Source organism: Brachyhypopomus gauderio, unplaced genomic scaffold (genome assembly GCF_052324685.1).
Source record: "Brachyhypopomus gauderio isolate BG-103 unplaced genomic scaffold, BGAUD_0.2 sc34, whole genome shotgun sequence".
Classification (NCBI taxonomy): Eukaryota; Metazoa; Chordata; class Actinopteri; order Gymnotiformes; family Hypopomidae; genus Brachyhypopomus; species Brachyhypopomus gauderio.
This window is the reverse complement of record NW_027506866.1, coordinates 1,803,084-1,829,807: the sequence shown is the minus strand read 5'-3', so window position 1 is coordinate 1,829,807 and position 26,724 is coordinate 1,803,084. Positions and strand designations below refer to the sequence as shown.

General features: G+C 41.4%; 1 protein-coding gene and 1 long non-coding RNA gene across 2 annotated transcripts; both read left to right on the top strand.

Annotated features, from left to right (window-relative positions):
* Positions 1-488: 488 nt before the first annotated feature.
* LOC143485506 (centrosomal protein of 164 kDa-like) lies at positions 489-10,611 on the top strand. The gene is made up of 9 exons (XM_076984953.1): positions 489-1,133; positions 1,629-1,763; positions 2,056-2,148; positions 2,364-2,444; positions 3,861-3,972; positions 4,934-5,186; positions 5,518-5,634; positions 6,104-6,235; positions 10,474-10,611. Exons 1-9 carry the CDS (start codon positions 1,046-1,048, stop codon positions 10,609-10,611), a joined length of 1,149 nt encoding a protein of 382 aa, XP_076841068.1. The 5' UTR covers positions 489-1,045.
* A 1,588-nt stretch (positions 10,612-12,199) lies between these two features.
* Positions 12,200-13,529, top strand: LOC143485391 (uncharacterized). Its single transcript, XR_013122865.1, has 3 exons — positions 12,200-12,298; positions 12,397-12,499; positions 13,460-13,529. It is a non-coding gene; the product is annotated as an uncharacterized LOC143485391 (long non-coding RNA).
* Positions 13,530-26,724: the final 13,195 nt, after the last annotated feature.

Sequence of the window (26,724 nt, the reverse complement as noted above, 5' to 3'; positions counted from 1 at the left end):
TTAGCCTTACTTTTGCCTGATACTTCCATCAGAAATACAAACATGTTTTTAAAAGGCATTTCTAGTACTAGGACAGGTCGGTTCGTTACTAAAAACAACATCACTTCATTAGACTGCCACCTCAGGCTAGCTAGCTAACTAGCGTCAGCCACTTACCTTCAAAATTGCAGAGGTAGGATGAAACGTAGAACTTGAAACCCTTTTCAAGTGTACTCTGTGGCGTTGTACTTGATGCTCTGACAATACGACGCACATCGTTGACGGTAAACTTCGGAAACTCCAACAGGCACCTTGTGAATTTCATAGACTCGGCCATAAACATCTGCACTTCCGCATACCAACCGGAAATATGGTTACATCCTTACACCAAACGACGAAGTGGTGCGTGCACCTAGTTTCAAATGACAGTAAAATTGACCAATCATATCTTCCCTCTTAGTGGGCGGGCTTAACTGTATGATAATTTCCGCCCGCTGTGGCGACGCTAGCTGACGTGCGCGTTGTTTACAAAGAGGATCACGGAGCTGTGGACCATATTGTTGGAACCTTATTTTGCTTAAAAAGTTATCTAGTACAGATATTATTGTTTATTGCGTTTCTAAAGCTGTACTGTCGTCTCAGTTTTTTATTTTTTATTTATTGCAGTTAATTAGGAAAGGGGGGCCCACTTTTAATGGTCACGGTTCGCTACTGATATATATACGGTCTCTGGTATGAACCCTTTGGGTACAAGCCAGGCTGCATCAGGTTATTGTAGCAGCCTGGCTGATTTGGTGTTTTGGTTAAAAAAATAGGAAATTGTGATATGACGTGCTACTCAACTTTGGAATGTTTGGATTAGAATGTTTGGGTGGGAAGGTGGAATGTTTGGATTTCAATTTCGATGCTGAAAAGCTGAGAAGTAGTCGCACGACATTTTGCTGTGATTTACAATACTTACAAACATTACAAATCTCACAAATAATATTTAATTTACAATCCCATATCTTTCTATTTGTTGTATATCTTTCTATCTTTCTATTCTTTCTAATTTTTTATCTCGAGAATGAGTTTTTTCCACAGGAGAACCGACCAGCCAAGGCCTGGGCAGGAACAGAAGAACTTCATAGACACACCAGGTTTTACCACTCATGGTGAGAAAAATACATTTTCATATACTATACATAATTTTATACTTCTATGTAAGACAGTATATTTAGTTCTTATGAGTATGGATTTCCATAGGCTTAATCATAATAATAAAAAATTAAATATACACATTTATGTAGTAGGTTTCTAAGGTTCAGAAAAATAACATGTATATTTATTCTACTGTCAACTGTCAAGATCTTTATTTTACATTTACACATGGTACAGGATAATATAATTAATAGACCATGGGTTATTTCTTTGATTTCTTTGACCATGGAAAAAGCAAATAAAAATAAACATTTTTAAAAAGAAACAGATTTCTAACATGACATCACAAATTCTTAAATTCTTAAATTCTTTCTCCCCACATTCTGATGACATCACATGGCACCATAGCCCTTCTTATAATCACTTGTTCATTGGGAAACACTTACAAGGCATTTGAGCCTCACTGAGAGGCGTGCTGGGTTTCACTTTACCTGCTGTGGGATTTTCAGGTGTGCCCTACAACCCCCAAGCGACAGTGATCCACACGGATCCCTGTGGACCAGCACCCTTCCCTCACAGAAGGACGGCGGGACCCCCAGATGTCGGCCATGTTAACACCCCTGTAGAAGGACCACTCCACACTGGTACTGTGTAACACTGAAGATTACATGCGTATTCAACAAACCAAATAACCATGCATGATGAAGTAGAAAAAAAACATTTATTACATTTGTTTGTAAGGACTGGCAGAGGTGCAGAACCATCAGCTTTCTGCACATGACCTGACCAGTAAAACATCAGTTTTATCAGAAAATATGACATGACATATTCTTCAACATTGTAATGAATTCAAATGGCACTGTAGCCCTTCTTATAGACCTGATGATCTTAACAGTACACATTCCTCTGTGCCCTGGGTTGGTGTTTTGCATTTAGGCCCTGACATGGAGAGGCAGAGACACCTTGCTCAGCCCCATGTTCAAGGCGAGGTCCTGAAACAGATGGATCCAGTCAACCTCCAGCCTGCTGGTGGGTATTTGGGTATTTTGGGTATAACGTTGCTTTTTGTGGAATGCTACGGTTGCTGTGGACGCTATTATTGCTATGGAATTCTATTATTGGCTAGTTAGTTAGGTTAGCCTAGCGAACGGTACCACGGAGAGTTTAGAGACAATATGGCGAGGTGATCTGTCTACTGCACTGTTATTCATAATCTTTTTCTTAATGTTCAATCAACATGACAGCAGATGCCCTTCAGAGACCAGTTGGAGACCAGTTGATCCTGGAAGAGGATTATGATGAGAATTATATCCCATCTGAACAAGGTACATTAGCTGTCGCATACTACCTGTTACAGTTTAGGACCCCGGATAAAACTTTAACAGAGCCGGAGTGGCTAATCGGGAGATTCGGAAGGATTCTCGATGGTCCGGCTCATGTCAATCTCTAGTTTGGGCCGATTGGGATGGAAAAATAATTTTGGGCCGGATTTGGGCATGAAACTCCCGGGCTGAAAAAGTGGCCCTGAACTCCGGCCCTGAACTTTAATATATGTTACTGAAATTGTATAATTTAATATCCACCATTGATAAAGTCTACAAGCTACAACAGTTCCATCATTTAAAAACTAAATTATAACATTGACATAATAACTTAATAATATACAGGGTTCGTACGGTCATGAAAAACCTGGAAAAGTTATGGAATTTGAAAATAGCAATTTCCAGGCCTGGATAAGTTTTGAAAAAATAAAAAATACTCAAATGTTTTGGAAAAGTCATGGAAATTTGCTTGACACAATAAATGTATGTTGTTCTGATAACCGGAAGAAAAAATTAATAAATATAATATAGCCATTTTTTTTCATTGTGCGGACCGCTAACGTAACTTCACACATTAGTTCACTGCGTTAGCGTCGGACTCCAAGCGGAGCTGTAGATTGTACTTTGATGTAAATCAGCGTAATGCTGGTAAATGCCGATTAAACAATGACTGCTTCAGTTGGACAAATACAAGCTATGGCTTGTGAAAGACAAGGACACGGGGCGTGCAAAATGTCCACGGTTAACGATGGGGTTAGAGACTGAAAAGATTTAGATACGTTTTGATCGTAAACACAGTATAGAAAAACAACTAACGATGTCCTCGTGCGTACAACGCGAGAAAGAGCTATCGCGTTGCCGAGATGGGCTGCAGTGGAGCCTGTGCTGCCTCAGCTTATCGTACACAACACTCCACTGTGCTGCCACTGCTCCTCCGTGCACGCGCGAAATAAAAAAAAAGTAGGTCGTAACTCCGGTTTATATTGATATTGAAAATACGGTAAATGTTTATTTTTTCAATTAAACCACGTGGCTTGTCATTAATTTATGATATACTGTGGAATTTTGGCCTGGATTATTTCTTATTTTTCATGTCTACACATATGTTTAGAGAATGTATAGTCATTAAAAATTGCCTCAAAGTCATGGAAAAGTCATGGAAAAGTCATGGAAATTGATTGTCAAAAAAGTGTATGAACCCTGAATATATAATAATATTATAATATATAGTAATAATATTAACAACACAGTTCCAGTTGGGACTCCTGTATGTTCGTCCAAGCTATAGCTACACTTTATAACATAGAATCAATCTCCATGCATTATGGACTTAAATATTTGAATTTGTGGGATTTTGTCTTGATTTGAAAATATCATACTTATTGTGGGTATATTCTTCTTATCTGTATTGCTCCTCAGATATCCATGATTTTGCCAGACAAATTGGCATTGACCCTGAGAGGGAGCCAGAGCTCCTATGGCTGGCCAGAGAGGTGGCTGTAGCCCCACTACCTCCTGAATGGAAACCCTGGTAGGACAAGCTCATTCTCATACAGTCACCCATAATGAAACAGTTTTCTTATCCTTACACACAGAGCAGTGAGTGTTGGTGTGAGTGTTGGTTCCTTTTAGAAAAATCCAAGCATACTCTAATGTGCCCTTAATTGAGGAATGGCTTCCATTCCAAGAACTCTACGTCTCATTCATGCTGGCCCGTTCATTCAGGTTCTTGATTACCTGACGTACCAAGGCCCTTTGTCCCCTGTAACTCAGTTATAATTTTAAGTACCATTTATAGAGGTAGGATGCATCAGGACTTTATTGTGAGTGTCATAATGTCACACGGACTCTCTGGAAGCTTGCAAGAAGTGGGCATTAAATCACTTATGACCTAGGTGATTAGATGAGCAAATTAGACAGCCCAACTTTTTTTTAAAGACCATGGAACTGCAAGTCTGGAGAAGACTGAATAATTTGACTGGGAAATAAGATTGGGCAAGAGAAAATATAACAGGCAGAAGATGATTTTTTTGAAGTTGGGGAGTTTGATGTGACATGAAAGATCAGACACATTTTAACATATGAAACATGTTATTTAACATTTTTGGATTCTGTATTCAAATGGTTTGGGGGAAAGTATGTTATAACCTTATTGTCAGGTGTGACAGTGGTGTCAGTACCTTCATAGATAAAACACACAAAGACAAGATCCAGGAGATATTTAATGTTAGTTGTCCCCAAAACTAACAATTGCAAAGTATAAAATTAATATTTCATCACTCTATGCAGCAGATTTGCTTGTAGACTTGGCCTTCTGGCACTATTAATCTGAGCAATGAGACCCAGAGCACCACTCAGTGTTTCAGATGTTGTCCTGTTGACACCTTTGTGGACAGTCCTGTGCTGGAGAACCTAGGCTTGTCTACATGTCATGTGTTTTTATGTGTGTGTTTATCTATGTGATGAGCTTGTCTCCCTTTCCTACTCTCCAGTCAGGATGTGACTGGAGAAGTTTATTACTTCAACTTCTCCACGGGCAAGTCCACCTGGGACCACCCCTGTGATGAGCACTACCGCCAACTAGTGGCCCAGGAGCGGGAGCGTGCTCAGATATGCCACGGCCGGACTACCTCTGCCATCTCAGGCTCCGCCTCCACAGGAACCACAAAGAACAAGGAGAAGAAGAAGAAGAAGAAGAAGAAGGAGAAAAAAAAGAAGGAACCAGAGGGACTGAAGGCCCCAAGAGTGAGTTTGGATCTGTGTACCCTAAAATGTATTTTGTTACACAGCAGTTATATTTGTCACACTTTCTCTTCCATTCTACACATTCTTGACTGCTGTGTTTCTAATAACACTGAAATGAATTGAACAATTATTTGCTCATCGAAGTATATCAAAAGATTTAGGACAGCAGTCGCCTAAAGTTGAGCAGAAAGGAGAAAGAAAGCTAAATTGTGTGTGCCATTCTGCTAAAGCTCTCTCTCTCTCTCTCTCTCTCTCTCTCTCTCTCTCTCTCTCTCTCTCTCTCTCTCACACACACACACACACACTCACTCACTCTATCACTGTCTCTCAGCTGCTGGCTCCTCTGGCTCCACTGAGAGGGATGTGTGACCTTTCAGTTCCAGGACTGCGAGGTTCCCTGGGCAACTCCACAGACCTTCATCCTTTAAAGTCCTCACTAGGGGTAAATGTACGGTCTATATCCTCTAGTAGGGGTGAACATGTACAGTCTATATCCTCTAGTAGGGGTGAACATGTACAGTCTATATCCTCTAGTAGGGGTGAACATGTACGGTCTATATCCTCTAGTAGGGGTGAACATGTACGGTCTATATCCTCTAGTAGGGGTGAACATGTACAGTCTATATCCTCTAGTAGGGGTGAACATGTACAGTCTATATCCTCTAGTAGGGGTGAACATGTACAGTCTATATCCTCTAGTAGGGGTGAACATGTACAGTCTATATCCTCTAGTAGGGGAATGAAACCTCATTGTATACTTTTATAAGGTGGTGTAAGAACAAACCCTACATACGTCACTGGAGGTAAAAGAACACGTCACTCCTCTGCAAAGTTTAGCTTTTACCAAATTGACTTTGAAGTGATGGAGGTCTGAGTTCATGGCAGAGGTGTAGAGCGTATGATGGTGTGTATCTTAGGATGTATCCGGAACAAATTTGCATTCGCTAAGAGGACGACAGCTGGAGAGTCTGGCTCCGCCCATATTTAATTCAGATCTGGAGGTGGATGAAGAGGAGGATGAAGAGCAGAAGGCGGCGTCTGTCCATGAGGTGAAAACACCCGCTAGAATATAATGCTCTGATTTTTAGCTCACTGTCACCTTTGTAGTCTTTACAGTGCAGTAAAGTATGAGGAATGATTTTCTGTATCCGTGTTGCGGTGTGTGTTTGTGTGTACGTAGAGTCTGCTAGGGTCATCAGACCTGTTGCAGAACATACACTTGGACCTGGACATCCTGAAAGGGGGACTGCAGTATGAGGTGGCCACGATGTTCTTCACTCTCCCTCACTCACACATTATGTTCCCAGCTTTTCACACACATTTATACAGCGCCACTAACATCACTGTGTGTGCTCACGTGATCTTGGTGTTACTGTAGCACCTTGCTCTACCTTTCGCAACACACACACACACACACACACACACACACACACAATGATCTTGTGAATGTCTGTACATGCATGTTCATGCATATGTGTTTGCATGTGTTGGTGTGTTTGTCTGTGTATGAGCAGGACAGTGAAGTCAGTGGCAGTGCTCCTGTGGAGGAGAGATCCGAACCAGAACGCCAAGATCTCGCTCCGTTAAGAGACCACAGCCCTGACCCACCCTTGCAGGTACTCATTAACACTCACACTGCCTCTCTTCCTATATGTCTCTCCCTCCCTCCCTCCCTCTCTCTGTCTGTCTGTCTGTCTTTCTCTACAAACACTATAGCAGTGGTATAAGTGAGGGGACCTCAAAGTTTATTTGAGGTTAGGGTTTTATTTGAGGTCATGCGCCAGAGTGTTCCTTTCTTTCAGTGTTTCTTTTTGTCTTCTTCCTTTCTGTCCATCCATCCATCCATTTATCCATTTGTCTGTTAGTCTCAGGATGAGAAAGATGGAGAGAGAGAGGAAGATGAGAAGATGAGACCACAAGTGGCAGAGAGGTTGGTCTCACTAATGCTGTTGATACCAGAATGTGGTCAACACACGCACACACATGCATAGACACACACAGCTTTTGATAATTCAACTTCAATTCAGTTCAAAATTTGGACATCGTCCATGAACATTTTCATATTTAATCTTAAATCTACTTCTGTCGTGCAGTCAGATTGTGTGACTTCCAAGTCAGAATGCACAAATGCTCACAAGTTCAGCAAATTGACTCGGAGAATTTGACTTTGTTTCGATAAATTGTTTTAAGTGAGGAAATCACAATTGCATGTTTCTACTTTCAAGATACTGTATAATATCACTGAGGTGTGAACGTTTTCCATAAATTTCACCTGAAAGCCAAACATGTCTATAACTTTGTGAGTAGTGTGTGTGTCATGATTGGTAACATTACACTGTTGGGTGTTACAGGATGATGTTGGAGCCTTCCTCGCCTCCATCCTCTTCCTCACTCTCCAAACCCTCTGGTGGACTGCAAGAGCCACTGAAGAACAATAGCGCCCTCTGCTGGCTGAGGCCGGAGACGGTTCGGGGGACAGCGAGCAGGAGCAGCGTGGCAGAGGAGACTGAGCTGGACGTGGAGATAGAAAAGACAAAGAGAGAGGAGGAGTGTGTGTGTGTGTGTGAGTGTGGTCAGCTGTCTGGTCTGTTGCAGGAGGTGAGGGAGGAGGTGCAGAGGGAGCACAGCAGGAAGCTGGAGCAGCTGTCGCAGGAGCACCAGGAGCAGCTCCTCACCCTCAGACACGAGCACCTGGAGGAGGTGCGGCAGGGAGAATTTATTTACTCACAGCTCAGTGATCACCTGAGAGGCCGAGCCAACGTGTGTTCATCACACGGTGTGTGTGCAGGAGAGCGTGGAGAGGGAGCGCTTGTTGAGGGCTCATCTGGAGGAGAGAGAGAGGATGCAGGATTCACACACATCCCAGCTGGATCAGCTCAGACTACAGCTCGACTCTCAGCTCCAACACACCCACAAAACACACATGCAGAAAGTAAGATCCCACACCCACACGATACGCACGCGCAAAAACGCCTCTTCTGCCGGACCCAGTCGGGTGTTTATGTGTATAAAGACGGTGAGAGTTGTTTGTATTTGTTTGTTTTTCTTGTGTGTGTGTTTAGGAGTTAGAAGTGCAGAAGATGATGGAGCAACTGGACATGAAATCCAAAGAGCTCAAAAGTCAGGAACTGCTACTCCAAACTCAGGTACTTTACCTGCTTTATTTGAGTGTGTGTGTGTGTGTGTGTGTGTGTGTGTGTGTGTGTGTGTGTGTGTGTGTGTGTGTGTGTGTGTGTGTGTGTGTGGGTGTGCTACTCCAAACTCAGGTACTTTACCTGTGTTATTTGAGTGTGTGTGTGTGTGTGTGTGTGTGTGTGTGTATGTGGGTGTGCTACTCCAAACTCAGGTACTTTACCTGCATTATTTGAGTGTGTGTGTGTGTGTGTGTGTGTGTGTGTGTGTGTGTGTGTGTGTGTGTGTGTATATCATGTGAGTCATATTTGGATGCACGCATGAAGCTCCACTTTATTCAAGTCCCCTGTAAACTATATCCCCCACCTAACCACAAGGGGGAGTATAATACCATGTAACCTATAAATGCATCATTGCTACACTTTACCTGCTTTATTTGAGTGTGAGTGTGTGTGTGTGTGGGCGTGTGTGTGCTACTCCATGCTCAGGTACTTTACCTGCTTTATTTGAGTGTGTGTAGGTATGTGTGCTACTCCAAACTCAGGTACTTTACCTGCTTTATTTGAGTGTGTGTAGGTATGTGTGCTACTCCAAACTCAGGTACTTTAGCTACTTTGAGTGTGTATGTGCAACTGGTACACTGAGCTCCATTGTATTAGGTGCCCTTATAGCTGTACTTATAAGTTACTAATCATTCGTCAGTCAGTTCTTTGTGCTGAGAAGTTAACTGAGTCATTGACCTGTTTTGAAGAAAAAAATGAATAGGTCATGTGTGGAGTGTGCGTGTGCGTGCGTGTGCGTGCATGCATGTGTGTGTATCTTCAGTCCAGTCACTCAGCTGCCTGATAAAATGATCTGTGTGTTCGTACTGTTGGTCTGTAGGCTGCAGATTTGAAGAAGAGGAGACAACAGCTGAGTGAGGAAGAAGATGATGTTGAGAAGGGGATAGAGGTGAGTGTGAGTGTGAGTGTGTGTGAGTGTGTGTGTGTGTGTGTGTGTGTGTGTGTGTGTGTGCGTGTGTATCTGAGAGTGTATGACCAGGTGTGTGTGTGTGTGTGTGTGTGTGTGTGTGTGCGTGTGTATCTGAGAGTGTATGACCAGGTGTGTGTGTGTGTGTGTGTGTGTGTGTTTGTCATTGTGAACTATTATGCTAGGTTGTGTGTGTCCCCCAGGTGTGTGTGTGTGTGTGTGTGTGTGTGTGTGTGTGTGTATGTGTGTGTCATTGTGAACTGTTATACTAGGTTGTGTGTGTGTGTGTGTGTGTGTGTGTGTGTCCCAGGCTCTCTCACGTGTCCTGAGAGAACGGGACAGTCTGCGTGCGGAGCTGGACAGACTAAGAGATGAGAGGAAGAGAGAAAGGGAGGAGCTGGAAAAAGAGAGAGAGGGAAGGAGGAGGGAGAGGGAGGAGAGCAGAAGGATGATGGAGGAGAGAGAGAAGCTACTGAGCAATACAGTGCTTCTACAGGATAGATGTGATGAACTCCACAGAAGGCTCAGGTAACACACACACACACACACACACACACCCATATACACACACACATACACACACACACACACATATACACACAAACATGCTATAATACACATCCTGAAGACTTGGGTAATGTATACGTATACCAACTTCTGTCGATGCGCTGAAGGTTTAGATAATATACACACGCACACACACACTCACACACACACACACACACACACACACACACACACACACACACACACACAAAGACACACTAGCTTTGACCGAGTCAGTACTGGTCTCTGGTGACACAAATACACGGTACACAGAGTGTGTACATGTACAGATCTGTGTTGGTGTGGTTTGTGTCTGTCAGCGAGGTGGAGCAGAGAGAGCATGGAGACGATAACCTGGAGAGGAAGAAACAGGAGGAGAGCAAGGAGAAGAGCAGAGAGAAGGAGGGCTCCCTCGGAGTGGAGGAAATGGAACCTCCTCTCTCCCCTGTGCCCACCTCCCACAACAACCACAGCAGCATAGACGAGTATGTGGGGGGTGTGTGTGTGGGTGGGGAGGGAGGCTGTCCGATTGTATGTATTTATCATATGTTTATATACTCGTTTGTAATCTCCTCTCTCTCTCTCTCTCTTTCTCTCTAGCTTGCAGGAGTATATCTCGTGTGAAGGTGTTTCTCTGCAGAGAGCAAGACAGTTCTTAGAGAAAGAGACCAGCTGTCTGAGAGCGAGACAAGCGGCACTAAGGATGGCCCACCCCAGCCCGCAGAGGTCCGCTGCAGGAGGTTCTGCTCAGCCTCTCTGCCAGGTCCGTCAAGTCTAGTCAGTTTTATTTATAAAGCGCTTTTTACAAAACATGGTGTCACAAAGCAGCTTCACGAGCGCATGGGTCCAGATCCCTAATGAGCAAGACGGGGGCGAGTGTGGCAGAGACAAACTCCCTAGGTGGATTAGGAAGAAACCTTGGGAGGACCAAGACCCAAAAGGGAAGCCATGCTCCATTGGCCCAGCAACTTTAAGTTCATATTTATAGTCCTGTGTCTATCTGAGCAGTCACAGTCTCTCCAATATGGATGCTGGGCCTCAGGTAGGATGCTGGCCGTATTGGCACATGCATCCATGGCATCAGCACATCCACTGGCAACCCAGAGCATCTTCTAGCTCCTTTATGGAATTGTCTTTGTAGAAACATGTAGTCAAGATACAGAATGCAGGTTAAATATGTAAAATCAAATTAAACTTCCATATATATAGTACACGTGCCAGTGATTTAGCATGTGGCTCCAGCAGGCTTATCCCTAGCAGCATAACTAAAGGGAGGGGCCTGGAGGTGACCACAGGCATGAGGGTACTGAGACATTACTCTGCCTTCGGCTGTAATCTTGTAGTTTTCGGAGCTGAGCGCATTTCTGCGCTTTGAGAGAGCAGCAGGTGAGATGGATTATGGTATGCAGTGAGTTAACTCGGATATTGTGGAGGACTATTTAATGCTTTATAGGCCAACAGAAGAATTTTAAAATCAGTTTGATATTTAACCAGGAGCCAGTGCAACGCTGAGAGAGTAGGACTAATGTGATGGACTTCTCAAGGCCTAGTTAGGACTCTGGCTCTTGGATTCAAATGCAGCAAGTTGGACTTTCTTCAGGGACTGTTCCATCCAATTAAAAGACAGTTACAGTAGTCCAATCTTGATGAGACTGTGGACCAGTTTCTCTGCATCTGATACCGAAAGTACATGTCTCAGCTTGGCAATATTACATGAAGTTGCAAAGGCAGCATTAGTGACATTGCATATGTGTGTGAAAAATGAAAGATCCAAATCACTAGAGACACCTAAACTTTTAGCAGGAGATTCAGGTGTTACTGAAAAGCCATCTAGTGTAATAAGAAGATTCGACCAATTGCTTCTTGCAGTCTTGGATCCAAGAAGTAACACCTCAGTTTTATCAGAATTTAGAAGAAGAAAATTAGACGCCATCCAGTTCTTTATTTCTTGGATGCAGTTGTCAGTTTTGGTAGTAGTATTGACATCATCCAAATTAGAAGATATATATAACTGAGTATCATCTGCATAGCAATGGAAGCTAATACCATGCCTACAAATGCTTGCTAGCATATATAATAGAATAACATGGGACCCAATACAGATCCTTATGAGCATTCATTATTTTCAAGTACAAATTGGTAATGATCGTTCAGGTAGGATTTGAACCAGGAGAGTGATTGACCTTTATCTGAGAATATTAAGAGATTTTAAGACTACTTTAGACGGTTTCAGTGCCGTGGTGGGTCTAAGCACGTTAGGTCTTGCAGGGCCTACAGCCATGTAGCCAGGTCAGATGGGAGACAGTAGGAAGCATGAGTGTAGTTCCTCTTAGATGTTCTGCTCCCCTGTGCTGTAGGAGGTGAGTGAGCAGGAGAAGCTGAGGGAGACGGTCCAGAAGGACCACACGCTCCTGAGAAAGAAAGAGGAGAGACTCAGCCAGCTGGAGACGTCACTGGCAGAGGAGGTAACACACACACACACACACACGCATATGCCTGCACCCACACACTTACGTACAAACCCACATTAATACCTACCTGGGCTTTACAATGTTTTTCTCAGCTGTCATGTGATGAAGGCGAGCGGCTGGTGGGAGATTGGAGAGTCTCATTTGATGTCAGAGACTCAGAGACGAGCAGAGACGAGTATGGCCAAGAGGAGACGAGTGAGAGACAAACTCTGAATGCACAACACGCACACACGGGCAGACATTTTGAGAAGGCACTAATTTTGGTTTTCACAAAGTTTACTACCATAGTTTTTTTTATGGTGGCAATTTGTATTGATTCTAGATTGTGAAGAGTGATTAGATGAATTGCAATTAATTGCAAAGTCATTCCCTGTGATGAAAATGACCTTTTACAATACAAAATTACAATACAAAATTATTGCATTACGGCTCCTCCATTTCAGTTAATGGAGATCATTTCAGTGATGATCTCGTTAGCTCAGGAGATAAAAAGTTGATGAGGATAAGACAGCTGACATCAATCCGTCATGCTGATTAGAAGAGAAGACTGGTTGCTTTAAAAGGGTAGTGGTGCGTTTACGTTTTCTCCTGTTAACCATGGTCACCTCCAAGGAAACACGTTCAGTCATCATTGCATCAAAAGGGTTTCACAGGCAAAGACAGTGTGGCTTGTACGATGCACCCCAATCAACCATTTATCCAGTCACTAAGGACTTTGGGGAGAGTGCTTCAAGTTGCATGAAGGAGGCTTCAGGGAGCGTCTCCTACAGGAGCGTCTCCTACAGAGGAGGCAGCTATGAGCCTCCTCACATCATCAAAGTGTGGGGTCACTCCCAATGTTGCCTAAGCAAAGCACAGCCATGAATAAGGGAAGGTATCAAAACATCCTTCCAGAACAACTTCTCCCAACGATTCAGGAGCAGTTTAGCAACAAACAATTATGGACTGTTAATAATTGTACTTCATTATATCACATAAACATTTGACAAAAGGTTCTTAAAATAAACTGAGGAAGCAAACTGTGAAAACTAAAAATTTGCCCACAACTGTAAGCAGCTCTAGAGTCCACTCTGGTCTTGATGGTTCATAGTTGTCTGATGTTTTTATCTCTCTAGCAGTAATGCACCCAAACCCTGGTCTTCCTCTCTGTTTCAGCACATGCAGTGCCAGTGAAAGTGCAGCAGTTAGCAGAGTCCCTGCAGCAGATCTCTGGCCAGCTGAACACAGTGCTGGGTGCACTGGGATCTCTCACTGGGAGGACCGTCCAGCCCCTCCCTCAGCCACCTCCGTCCTCCTCCTTCCCTCCTGCCCCGTCCTGGGCATGGACACCAAGCCCCGCCTCCTCTTCATTGGCCAATCAGAACAGTTTCTTACACTGTTCTGTCCCAAAAACACACGGGTCTGACCTTCATTTGAACTCCCACTGGAGCAAACTCTTCCCTGGTACGTAGAGACAGACACACCCCAAACATTAGCAGTGATGAGCAGTGGTCACCTCAGTGGGCTGCAGTAACTTTCACTAATGCTTCATTTCTTCATCACTCGTAAAACCTTTAAAATACAAATAGAAAACTTCTGCCTCTCCCTCAAGCACAAACCAGTCACTGCTGGATTTATAGCCTTTTTTGCATAGTTGATGACCTCCATTGATTTTCTGTGCTTGGATAATGCCGATCTTTTCCAGTGCAAGTGTGATGCAGTGTAGAGACCTGCTTCAGATTAGCTTAAATCTAAACCACACTACCTGTATTAAGACTGCTCTGATTTTAGGAGTTTCCATGGATACCAGTGCCCGCTATCCCATGAGGGCTACCAGAGCATATAGTGGATACACTCCAGCAAGGTGACTACACACACTTGCACACCTGTGCAGGCTCGCTCACAATCTCTCACTCTCACTCACAGGGTCAGTGCTGCTGTTGATTTTGAAAGGAAAATTGATGAACTCATACAGTGCTTTTCCATTATGTGTGTGTGTGTGTGTGTGTGTGTGTGTGTGTGTGTGTGTGTGTGTATGTGTGTGTGTAGTCTCTCCTCTGAGCTAGATAGCCAGAGGCTGCAGAGACTGATTGAAGACAACAAAAGGTGGCTGGAATCACAACGCAAAGACCCAAATGTGTATCCTTTCACAATCTCTCTCTCCCCCTCAGCTTATACACATGTACGTATCACACACAAACCAGTACGGGAACAGAATGCATCATATTTTCACACACACTCTCTTGCACCCTTGTACTCTCCTGAACCTCTGCCCAGGCCTCTCTTCACACGCTACCCAGCTGCCCCACCCACCAATGGGCTGGTCCAGCTCGGCCTGGACGAGAACAATCAGATCAAGGTCTACCATTACCGAAGAGGCACAACCCACTGATGTCCGTGTATGTCCAATGCAAACATCAGTGGATAGACAGAATACAAACATGCCATCAGCATGTACACATTACAGGTGATGTTGCTGACAAAGTCAAGTCAGATTTAGCGTAGTACTTTGAAATTCTTTTTTGATAAAAACATTTCTCATCTAATTGAAATTCAGATGGCATATCTAACTGTAATTAGTGATTAAGGTATTTCTGCCTACATAACACATTGCAGTGGTGGATTATACTTATTAAGATGGCGGTGGCAGTGTTGGATGTGGCTAAAACGAGCTGGAACGTCGTCTTTCCTGCAGGTGCTGAACCTGCGCTCTGGCGTGTCCCGCATGGCGGTGGTGTCCTTGAGGGAGTTGCACTCCAGCCTGCAGAAAGGGATGGACCAGGAAGTGGAGGCTACAGCTAAGGTCCTCCTCCACAAAGCAGCGGAGTCCAATGTCTTCATCAGGCAGGACATGGACACAGCTCTGGACAGCATGGTGCAGAACTGCACCCCCATTCGGAGCATGAACGCCCTTCTCGCTGGAGGACTCTGGTCAGTTAGCCTGCAGTGAGCTTTAAACTGTGGCTTTCAGATAGCAACAACAGTCACAAGAAGCTAACACAGCACTAATTTTGGCTGCTGTTTTTACCTCTCCAATGTTCTTTCAAAATATTGCCCTGGCCTATATCAATATTTTTAGTTATTTATCCTCTTATATGTTATTTTTATTGCGTTCCATCTCCGCTCTGCTGATCCAAACTGCCCTTCACAATGCTTAAAAAATAGGCTAGTTAGCTAGCTCACAGAGGACATACAAACATTTTCTGTTTAAAAATACACATGTACACTAACTGGTGCAAGCTAAGCAATCGAATAGAATATGATCATTTGATTGTGCACTTAGATCATACATAAGGGTTTTAAGTTTCTTTATAGAAGCTAAAAGTTGTACTGTATACATTGATTGGATGGATTAATAGTTATTACTATTATTATAATAGTTATTTTTTTCCTTCTGTTTTCCTCAAAAGTCATCTGAATGCTGCAGTAAGAAAGTGTACTGCTCGGCACTTGGCTACTTTGGTAGAGAAGATTGGTGCTGGCCGCTTATTGTCTGGGGCGAAAGACGTCACACCGCGAATTATTCCTGCAGTCTCCAAGTTGGCACAGGACTCTTCACAAGAAACCAAGTTAGTACTGGGATCAGAACGAGAATTCTACAAAGCTTATTCAGTTTCCCAGATAGTAATATTTTGCTGATTCTTTTAGTCTCCTAGTCTGATACCCTGAAGTCAGCAAATGCTGCTAAATTGTAGAGTAATAGAAACACTATCGTGTTTTCTAGACACAGACAGCCTTGTAAAATTGCGCCCTGGTAAGATAAATGGTTGGTGTGCTGTGAGTTACGGGTCCCTCACGGTTCTCTCCTGTTTTGGGGTCTGTTCCTCGTCTCAGGCGCTTGGGCCGGCGTATCCTGCTGTTCCTGTCCTCCCACCATGACTTTGATAAGATGGTGGAAAAGTGCATCCCTGCCAAAGACCTGGCAACCATCAGGGACACTGTCCTCACTCTGAAATCCAAGGTAGCGATTCATGATTGGATACATGATGAGGATTTTTTATCCCATCCACTATGCCCCATGTTAACTCATTAAACAAATGTATGTGTAGACATAAAAAAACTATTCTTTCAGAAAGTCATTCCACTGATATGCTAAGAGATGCCAGATATAAAAAAGATAAAAGATTTACCAGAAATACTATAATTCCTAAATTAATTAATAATATTTATAATATTGATAATAATCATTCCAGAGAGTTACCATAGTTACCAAATACTGTCACTTTAATTGAATGAAATCTTTCTAGGTTAAGAAAATGCTTCTGTAATAACCCAGTGCTGTCCAGGGTTGATTTATTGATCATTGTTCCTTTTAAATGTTCTTTTTATAGAGCTGGTTAGGGAACTCTACCCCTGCAAGCCACAACTGGTTGAGCAGAAGGTGCTCCCTCTGCTCTGGTAGCTCCTGGGGACCTCCAGCAACAGTGGTACGGTCCACGGGAGGGGTGGAAGCGTGACGGGGCCACTGTCCACCTATGCCAAGCCCTTCATGCCCACATGGGCCCCGCGCTGCTGGACTGCGCTGGTTCCCAACCTTCCAATATCCGCAAGAGCCTAAGAGAGTTTGTGAAGAACCTCCCGACCACATGAGAGCTGCCAGCCAGACCTCCAGACAAAAATAAAGCCCAACATGGATTCTACTTGAAGATGGAGATGTTTGTGCATTTCTTACTGTGCCTGCACTCTAAATGAAAGAGAGAGGAAGAAAGTCAAACGTTTTTAACATTTTGAATTAGCAGAAAGCTAAATCCTTAAACTCAGAAGTCCTTTTAAATAAGGAGCACAGATTTTAGTGAATCACATCAGGTTTAACACACCTAGGAGCTCTGCTCTTTTTGCACTTTGAAATACTAACACTTATGATAACTGTTGTCATGGTGACTATAGATATATATTGTTCTATGATTGTTATTTTCTGTTGACATATCCTGAGGTAACTGTGCAGAATGTAATTTATCACATACACAAGAAACAAGGATCTGGGGGGTATTCCACGAAGCGAGCTAACTCAGTAAGCCGGGCTTTTTAAGACAAGCCTGGCTCATTTTGCTCAAATTCGGTTCCACGAAAGAGGCTAGACTTGAGCCTCGCTCAGTTACTACAGCAACATATACGTTTGAACTAACCTGCTCTGTACCAGGCTAGAGTTGAGGCTTAGCTTAGCGGGACCGCTTCTATTGGCTGAGCAGCGTGATGTCAGTCTCGCCATCTGGGAAACTGAATTGAGGAACAAGGTTCCACTGCAGTTCTATCCATTAAATTGCTGTGGATGTAGCATATAATATCATATCTTTATACATTTAATTGAGTACTGTAATTATTAGTTTGGAATGATTGCAGGTTATTATTATCAAAATTTAATAATTATATTTCCAAATGCAATATATATATTTCGATCTTAAGAGTACATATTCATTGTTAATCAGTGAGGTTTCTGCACATTTTAATGTATTGGTTTAATCTTCACAAATTCAGGTCAGTGTAAAATGGAATACAGTGTCTAATCGCAGTTATGGTGCAGAAACATACATTAGTATAAACTCTATATCACAAAAAATACAATTCTTTGTACCTGAGTATTAATAATTATTAATACTGAGTAATTTAGGTGAAGATACTTTTAGGTATATATTTATCCCCATACTTCCTCTTTTGTGTTCAAATTACAAGCAAATCATATCACTCTGCAATTTACATATGTTCAGTATAAATAATGTAAATGTGTGGTTAACTTAATGGTGCAAAAAGGAAATGGACACAGACAACTACCTTACCAAGATTTTCATACAGGTGATACAAATAATCCAAAATGTAGGCTATAAAAGAGCAGCTAACAGTGAAGGCTGAAGGCTGATTGACCATGGCATGCCCATTTGTAGAGAATCCAGTAGAGGGAGCGTGTATAGTGCGCAGAGCATTCATGCTACCAGCTCCAAGGTCATTCCAGGACAGGACAGATCCACTGGGCTTTCCAGATGACTACTTATTTGTTCAGAAGACACAGTATTATATATCTTTGTAAATTACTGGGGCCATATATTGAGAAGACCACTAGACGTAGCAAAGCTCTTACCAAACCCCAAACGGTCTGTATCGCTTTGCGCTTCTTTGCCAGTCATGCATTTCTGTACAGTGTTGGGGATGCATAACATCTTAGTAAGGCAACGGTCTGCCGTGAAATTCGAAAGGTTTACCTTGCGCTTAAGCGTTTCCTTAATATATTCATCAAATTCCCTGGTCACAGAGGCATCCTTCCCATCCTTTTCAGAACAGCTGTCATGCATTCATGAGAAGTAGTGTTGGTTTGATCAGTAACTTGGAGTCAATCAATCAATCAATCAAATTTTATTTATATAGCGCTTTTTACAACAGTTGTTGTCACAAAGCAGCTTTACAAGTGCCGAGTCCTAGCCCCCAGAGAGCAAGCCAAGGGCGACAGTGGCAAGGAAAAACTCCCTAGTTTTTTTGCATGAGGAAGAAACCTTGAGAGGAACCAAGACTCAGGGGGGGAACCCATACTCCTCTGGCCGACACCGGTCACCATGACAACAACAACAATTTAGACAGAAAGAAATTAAAGAAAAGGAAAATATGTAGTAATGTCCATCATGGTGTAGGTTTATCCGGTCAGGCAGTAGGGGGCTGGCACTGGAGTTAAATGTATATGACTTTAACAGATGCTCTTATCCAGAGCACTTACCAAAGTGCTTTGTATTCATCTTAATCAACTATTTCATGCTAAAATTCATTCAATTCAAAACGCATTGAATTCTCTAGGATTTTCAAATGTCATTGGTGCTATAGACTGTACTCACATCTGGATAAAGGCTCCATCTGTACCCATGGAGGCAGACTATGTGAACCAAAAAATTATTTCACAGCATCAATGTACAGGTACATGCAAGTTTTGCCTACCCAACAGAAAATGTAAAGCATGTCAGTTCATGGGTTTGAACAACTTTCACCCTTTGTCACTTTTGCCATTGTTCTAAATGGTTTGCACCAGCCAATTTCTATTCTCCAACATTGAGGTAAAATGGCCCGGCTCGGTGCACAATATTTCGTGCCTCCTCACTGGCACAGAGGTTTGCCCAAGGTAAGAACATTCCAACTACACAAAATAGTGCAGATTTGGCCTCAGTGTTTAACTCTTCTCCTTATAATTGTAGGTGCTTTTCCTGGCTTATTGCTTAGGGATAGGGGTTACCCCTGCCAACCTTTTCTCCTTACCCCATATGCAGACCCTACAACAGATGCAGAGAGGAGGTTCAATCGTGCACATTCTAAGACAAGGGCATGCAGTGAGATGGCATTTGGACAGTTAAACAGCAGATTTAACTGCTTGCGCCATCTCAGAGTCACCCCTGAGAGAGCCTGTGATATCGTAGCACCCTGTGCAGTTTTGCACAATGTGGCAATACTGCAAAAAGAAGAAATGCCAAGAGTGCAGTTGGAGCAATGGGAAGATGGCATTTTAATTGCAGACCACATGGATGGTAGAGCTATGAGGGACATGTATGCAAACACTTACTTTGGTTAAGGGAATATTTTGTTTGCATTTGTTCATTAACACTATTAACATAAAACAAGACGGCTTTTTTTTTGGAAAGAGAAATTTATTAATTGTCTTGCTGAGCCTGTGGACAGAAGAAACTTTGATTTACTTATCTTGCAAAAACAAGCATATTAAAGTGAGACCTTTTTGCAAATACTCACATTTTTCTCCATTTTCTTTATTTCAAGCTCCAACTTCCATATTTTTTGTTTTTTGTATTGCAGATCTGCTTTTTTACATTCTATATCTTGGAGCAAGAACCTTTTGTAGATCTCACTAATCTCAGATTCCTTTAAGACTGAAGTATAGTCAAGATTGAGAAGTATTTATTCATGTTGAACTGCATAACTACTACTCACGTGTTCTCTTGCAGAGGTGTGAGCTCTGGACATGGAGGCCTGAGGGTCTTCTCTCTGTTCTTCCATTTCCTTTAAATACAACACAAATCATGAGATCACACAGCACATTAACAGACAGATACATAGACACACACGCCTTACAGAACAGGCAGACACTGTGTCCTCATTCTCCTGTACCATCCTGGATGGTCCGGCAATCTCCCCCTGCAAACAACAAATTAAGACACATAAATGTTAACGATCCTCAGGGTTCAGTCATAAGAAATAGGCTGGTTTATGGTACTCACATCATTGTCAAATACAGGAGGGTCTAAAAGAGTCCGCACACCCCCCACCACTGTAGTCATCAAGAATACAATAATACTATGATGTAGCCTGTAAGAACAAACATGTAAAATCTGAGAAACAACTGAACCTACCTTTAACATAAGGCTGTGTATCATGAGGACAGACAGGATCAGATGATGTTCCTCCTTCAATTCCCACAATGATGGGGTGTCCGCTGTTTTGCTCTAAAGCAAGGTCTTCTGCAGGAGTGAGGGCTGCTACAGGAGGCCCACCACCAGCAGCAGCAGTAGCAGTAGCAGTTTTCTTTCTGGTTGCTAAAATATTTTATATAGTTATTTAATATGGTGTTTTACCTTTTCCTGCACATTGGACTAATCAACTGTACTTACCATTCTGGAGTATATTTTTATATTTCACCTTGACCTGCTGCCACGTTCTCTTAACCCTGCTCATGTTACTTTTAAATCATGAAATTATTATTAACATTATTAATTTACTATAACACTTTTAAAATGCCAATGAATGGATTAAATTACACTACCGTTCAAAAGTTTGGGGTCACTTAGAAATGTTCTTATTTTTGAAAGAAAAGCTGTTTTTTTTTTTTTTCAATTTAGCTAACATTAAATGCATCAAAAATACACTCTATACATTATTAATGTGGTAAATGACTATTCTAGCTGTAAACATCTGGTTTTTAATGCAATATCTACATAGATGTATGGAGACCCATTTCCAACAACCATCACTCCAGTGTTCTAATGGTACATTGTGTTTGCTAACTCTGTAAGGAGGCTATTGGATATTTAGAAAACCCTTGAAAACCCTTGTGCAAGTAGGTTAGCACAGTTTTGCTGATTAGAGAAGCTATAAAACTGACCTTCCTTTGAGCTAGTTGAGAATCTGGAGCATTACAATTGTTGGTTCGATTAAAATCACAAAATGGCCAGAAAAAAACAACTTTCAATTGAAACTCGACAGTCTATTCTTGTTCTGAGAAATGAAGTCTATTCCATGCAAGACATTTTGCAAGAAACTGAAGATTTCCTACAATGGTGTGTACTACTCCCTTCAGAGGAGAGCACAGACAGGCTCTAACCAGAGTAGAAGGAGAAGTGGAAGGCACCGCTGCACAACTGAGCAAGAAGACAAGTACATTAGAGTCTCAGGTTTGAGAAATCGACGCCTCACAGGTCCTCAACTGGCAGCTTCATTAAATAGTACCCGCAAAATGCCAGTGTCAACGTCTACAGTGAAGAGGCGACTCCGGGATGCTGGCCTTCAGGGCAGAGTGGCAAAGAAAAAGATTAATATGGGCAAATTAACACAGACATTGGACAGAGGAAGATTGGAAAAAAGTGTTATGGACAGATGAATCAAAGTTTGAGGTGTTTGGATCACACAGACGAACATTTGTGAGACGCAGAACAACTGAAAAGATGCTGGAAGAGTGCCTGACACCATCTGTCAAACATGGTGGAGGTAATGTGATGGTCTGGGGTTGCTTTGGTGCTGGTAAAGTGGGAGATTTGAACAAGGTAAAGGGGATTTTGAATAAGGAAGGCTATCACTCCATTTTGCAACACCATGCCATACCCTGTGGACAGCGCTTGATTGGAGCCAATTTCATCCTGCAACAGGACAATGACCCAAAGCACTCCTCCAAATTATGCACAAACTATTTAGAGAAGAAGCAGGCAGCTGGTGTTTTATCGGTAATGGAGTGGCCAGCGCAGTCACCAGATCTCAACCCCATTGAGCTGTTGTGGGAGCAGCTTGACCGTATGGTACGAAAAAAGTGCCCATTAACCCAATCAAACTTGTGGGAGCGGCTTCTGGAAGCATGGGGTGAAATTTCTCCAGATTACCTCAGCAAATTAACAGCTAAAATGCCAAAGGTCTGCAATGCTGTAATTGCTGCTAAGGGAGCATTCTTTGACGAAAGCAAAGTTTAAAGTAGAAAATTATTTCAAATTAAAAAAAAAAACATTATTTCTACCTTGTCAATGTCTGGACTATATTTCTATTCATTTTGCAACTCATTTGATAAATAAAAGTATGAGATTTCAGGGAAAACACAAAATTGTCTAGGTGACCCCAAACTTTTGAACGGTAGTGTATCTGTCTGCAATATTATGCCAAGCAGCTTCTCTGGCTTTATTAATACAGGATGTGTTGCCTTTCTTCATAATAACGTGTTTATATTCCTCATAAAGACGTATGAGCAGCTCCTGTTCAGCAGAAGAAAAAAAAAGCTGCTCGTTTCTTCAGCTCTTTCGACATTTTCTTGCCTTTTCGAATATCGATTAGTGAGGCTGTGTAAATACTGTGTGCACGCGCATGATCGCCAATTACAAAAGCCTGGCTTGAATTAGCGGGAATAGGTTGCGTCTGGATTTCGTTAGTGGAACGGAACTAGACGGAAGTGAACTGTTTGGCTAACTCAAGCGAGGCTCACTCTAATAAGCGCCGCTTTCATAAGCTCGCTTCGTGGAATAGCCCCCTGGTCAGCTAACGAGCTATCCAAACGCTAACGCAAATCATCCAGGATAATCCAGTCACATAAGAGGAAATATAATTAACTATACTGATAGGCTACCAAAAAAGTAGGCGTGTCCCGCGTGTCTTTGCTCCCCACCGCAAACTTCAAGGCAACCAATTAACCCTAATAAGTTCAATCTACTTAAAAAACAGAGGTAACTCGTTGCCTCAAAAAAATTTAGTAATGGCTTCTGTCAAAACTAATATAATTGAGTTGTATGGATACAACTCATACTTATATGATTTAAATAGAGTGAACTAATCAAAAGTTGAAATTACTCAATTTACTCAATTTTAAATTACTCAGTTGCTTTTACTTGTTAATTTAACTTTTGTTATGATTTTGAGTTTTTTGCTTAGCACTAGCATTAGCAACAATATATTTTGCTTACCCTTTAAACATAATATAGGAATTAAATGTAACTATTGTTTTAAATGTGTCCGAGCTGTGAACCCGAGAGAGGGGCCTTAGGAAATCATGATGCGTAAGGAGTATAAACGAGAAGGTGATTGCTCAAGCAGAAGTGGTGAACTAATAATGCTGACATGGGTGAAACATGAATGTATGACATCCTGATGTATGGTGACCTCGGGTCAAGCAGACAGTCCAGAGACAGGAACCATATGTATAAGAGATGTTAGGTTTGGAGACAAAGAGAGAAGTCTTGTTTGTTCGAACAACAATACCATGTAAGGCATAGAAGCAGATCTGTGAGTTTGGGGCGTGGAGAAATCGTATATAAAGACGGCATGTACAAACACTTGTTGGGTCTCTCTGATGTTAGAATGTGAGATCCCCAGAGATATCTCTGTTTTAATAAAGGCATTTTTGCTATTGCTATAATTTTGGTATGTGGTTCCTGCTACAGTATTAATCACTACACAGTTACAAATAACTTAAGAGATACTTATGAGATTTTTTATTATTAATACTTAATTGTTATAATTATTGTAAATGAACTTCACTGACAACACTGGTTTCATAGATATGAACTTGTTTATTATCATTTGGCATCAAATAACATTTTAAACCATTACTGCTTTCAGTCAAAAGCAAAACAGTGTGCTTCATACAAAAGATCAAGTGAATGACAAGACATAGGCTATAACGTGACATGAACAGAGATTCCTCAAATCAGTGCTTTTAAGCAATAAAGTTATTTTTGAGCAATAAAATGCTTGCCTTGCACAACATAAAATTAGAGAGAGAGAGAGAGAGAGAGGAAGCATTTTCATTTATTTACTTCAAACAAGCTAAAATAAACACCAACTTTACATCCTGCTGGTAGTGAGTGTATTTCTAACTAAAATTTCTGCTAAATTCTAAGAAATCCTTTAGTTTTTTTACGACTGCTAACATGCGTTTCCCAATACTTGAGATACATTTTTAAAACTCTAACACAGCAACACATTTACTGAATGCTAACGTTAGCAGCAAGCTAGCATTATCAGCAATCTATCCAAATTAATACATTGCTAACACATGTATAAAACAGTTCATTCCTGCCACACAATCTAATTGGTTAAGAACTGCTCTAACCGATCAGATATTTCACCATAACGCCACAGCTGTGATGAAGAATACAATAGTCGTCTTTATTTCGTGTCTGCATTATCACACACTGTTAACCCTAATAAGTTCAATCTACATTAAAAAACAGAGGTATTGAGTTGTATGGATACAATTCATACTTATATGATTTAAATAGAGTGAACTAATTAAAAGTTGAAATTACTCAATTTAAAATTACTCAGTTGCTTTTACTTGTTAATTTAACTACACAATTACAAATACCTTAAACTATTAAGAAAGAACTGCTTACAGTTAATACATCAAGTTTTTAATACTTTTACTTATGAGATTTTTTATTATTAATACTTAATTGTTATAATTATTGTAAATGAACTTCACTGACAACACTGGTTTCATAGATATGAACTTGTTTATTATCATTTGGCATCAAATAACATTTTAAACCATTACTGCTTTCAGTCAAAAGCAAAACAGTGTGCTTCATACAAAAGATCAAGTGAATGACAAGACATAGGCTATAACGTGACATGAACAGAGTTTCTATAATAAAGTTATTTTTGAGCAATAAAATGCTTGCTAACGTTAGCAGCAAGCTAGCATTATCAGCAATCTATCCAAATTAATACATTGCTAGCACATGTATAAAAGAGTTAGTTCCTGCCACACAATCTAATTGGTTAAGAACTGCTCCAACCGATCAGATATTTCACCATAACGCCACAGCTGTGATGAAGAATACAATTGTCTTTATTTTGTGTCTGCATTATCACACAATGTTAAAAAGCTTCTCCAAGTCACGTGTTTGCCAAAAGTTTAATAGACACGAATTAGTTCGGCGCCCCACACACAGGACGTATACGGTGTACATGTAATGTCACAGAAATTCAGTGGATAGAATTATTAGTAGGAAGTATCATGTATTGATTTTTTATTGCAAAGGCCCTAATGGGGAAAATACCTTTATATATTTCTAATCTACTTCCATTTCAATCTAATTTATCTTATTTATATAATACAAAATCACAAAATAAGTTGCTCTTAGATAGCCCATTAGAAAGAACAGAGTTGGTCATGGTGAGCGGTGTCGGCCAGAGGAGGATGGGTTCCCCCCCTGAGTCTTGGTTCCTCTCAAGGTTTCTTCCTCATGCAAAAAACTAGGGAGTTTTTCCTTGCCACTGTTGCCCTTGGCTTGCTCACTGGGGGCTAGGACTCGGCACTTGTAAAGCTGCTTTGTGACAACAACTGTTGTAAAAAGTGCTATATAAATAAAATTTGATTGATTGATTGATTGAGTTGGGGAAAATGGCTTTTTCATTGTATGCGCCTTATGTTTGGAATGAGCGTCAAGCTGTCTTAAACCTAGGCTTCTTACCCTCTCTGAAATTGTGTTGTGTATAGAAGTATTGTATGTCATTGTGTATAATTGTTTTGTTCTGCAAATATTGGCCAGGACTCCCTGGGAGAAGAGTTATTGTAACTCAGTGAGATTCCTCCTGGTTGAATAAATGTTAAATAAAAATAAATATATAAAACAGATGATGCATCTGAAATAAACATAATTTAAAAACAAGATACTAAAATAGGCTAAAACAAACAAAAATGGACTAACAAACAAACAAAAAAGCCCAGACACTGCAGTATTGAAATTCTGTAATAAAGTCATTTTTTTCAGGTAAGAAGAGCCTGCTGAGGGGTAGTTCAAAGTCAAAGTCAACTTTATTGTCAAATCTGTGATACGTGCAGGACATACACAGGATTGAAATTACGTTACTTTCAGACTCCATAGTGCAGCGGTAAACATTTACTTAAAATTAACATTAACTAAAACAGTAAAAAAAGGAATAGTACAATAGTAACGGTAAGTACAATAATAAAGATAAAAATATAGCTGAGTTGTTTATATATATAATAAAATAAATAGAGGTCTCTGAAATTTACATTCAAGTAAGTGGCGTATGCAGCAGTAAGTAAACATACTGTATGTGCAAAGTGAATGTATGAGGAATCTGGTGTAATTACGATTAAAGTGAACGTATGCAATGAATTAGAAATATAATGTGCAAATGTAACAGGAGTGCAAATTGAAGAAAGAGCAGGGAGTGAGTTGATCCTCCTGACTGGTGGACTGGTGCCAGGGGGATCTGCCTCCTGAACTGTCATGAGA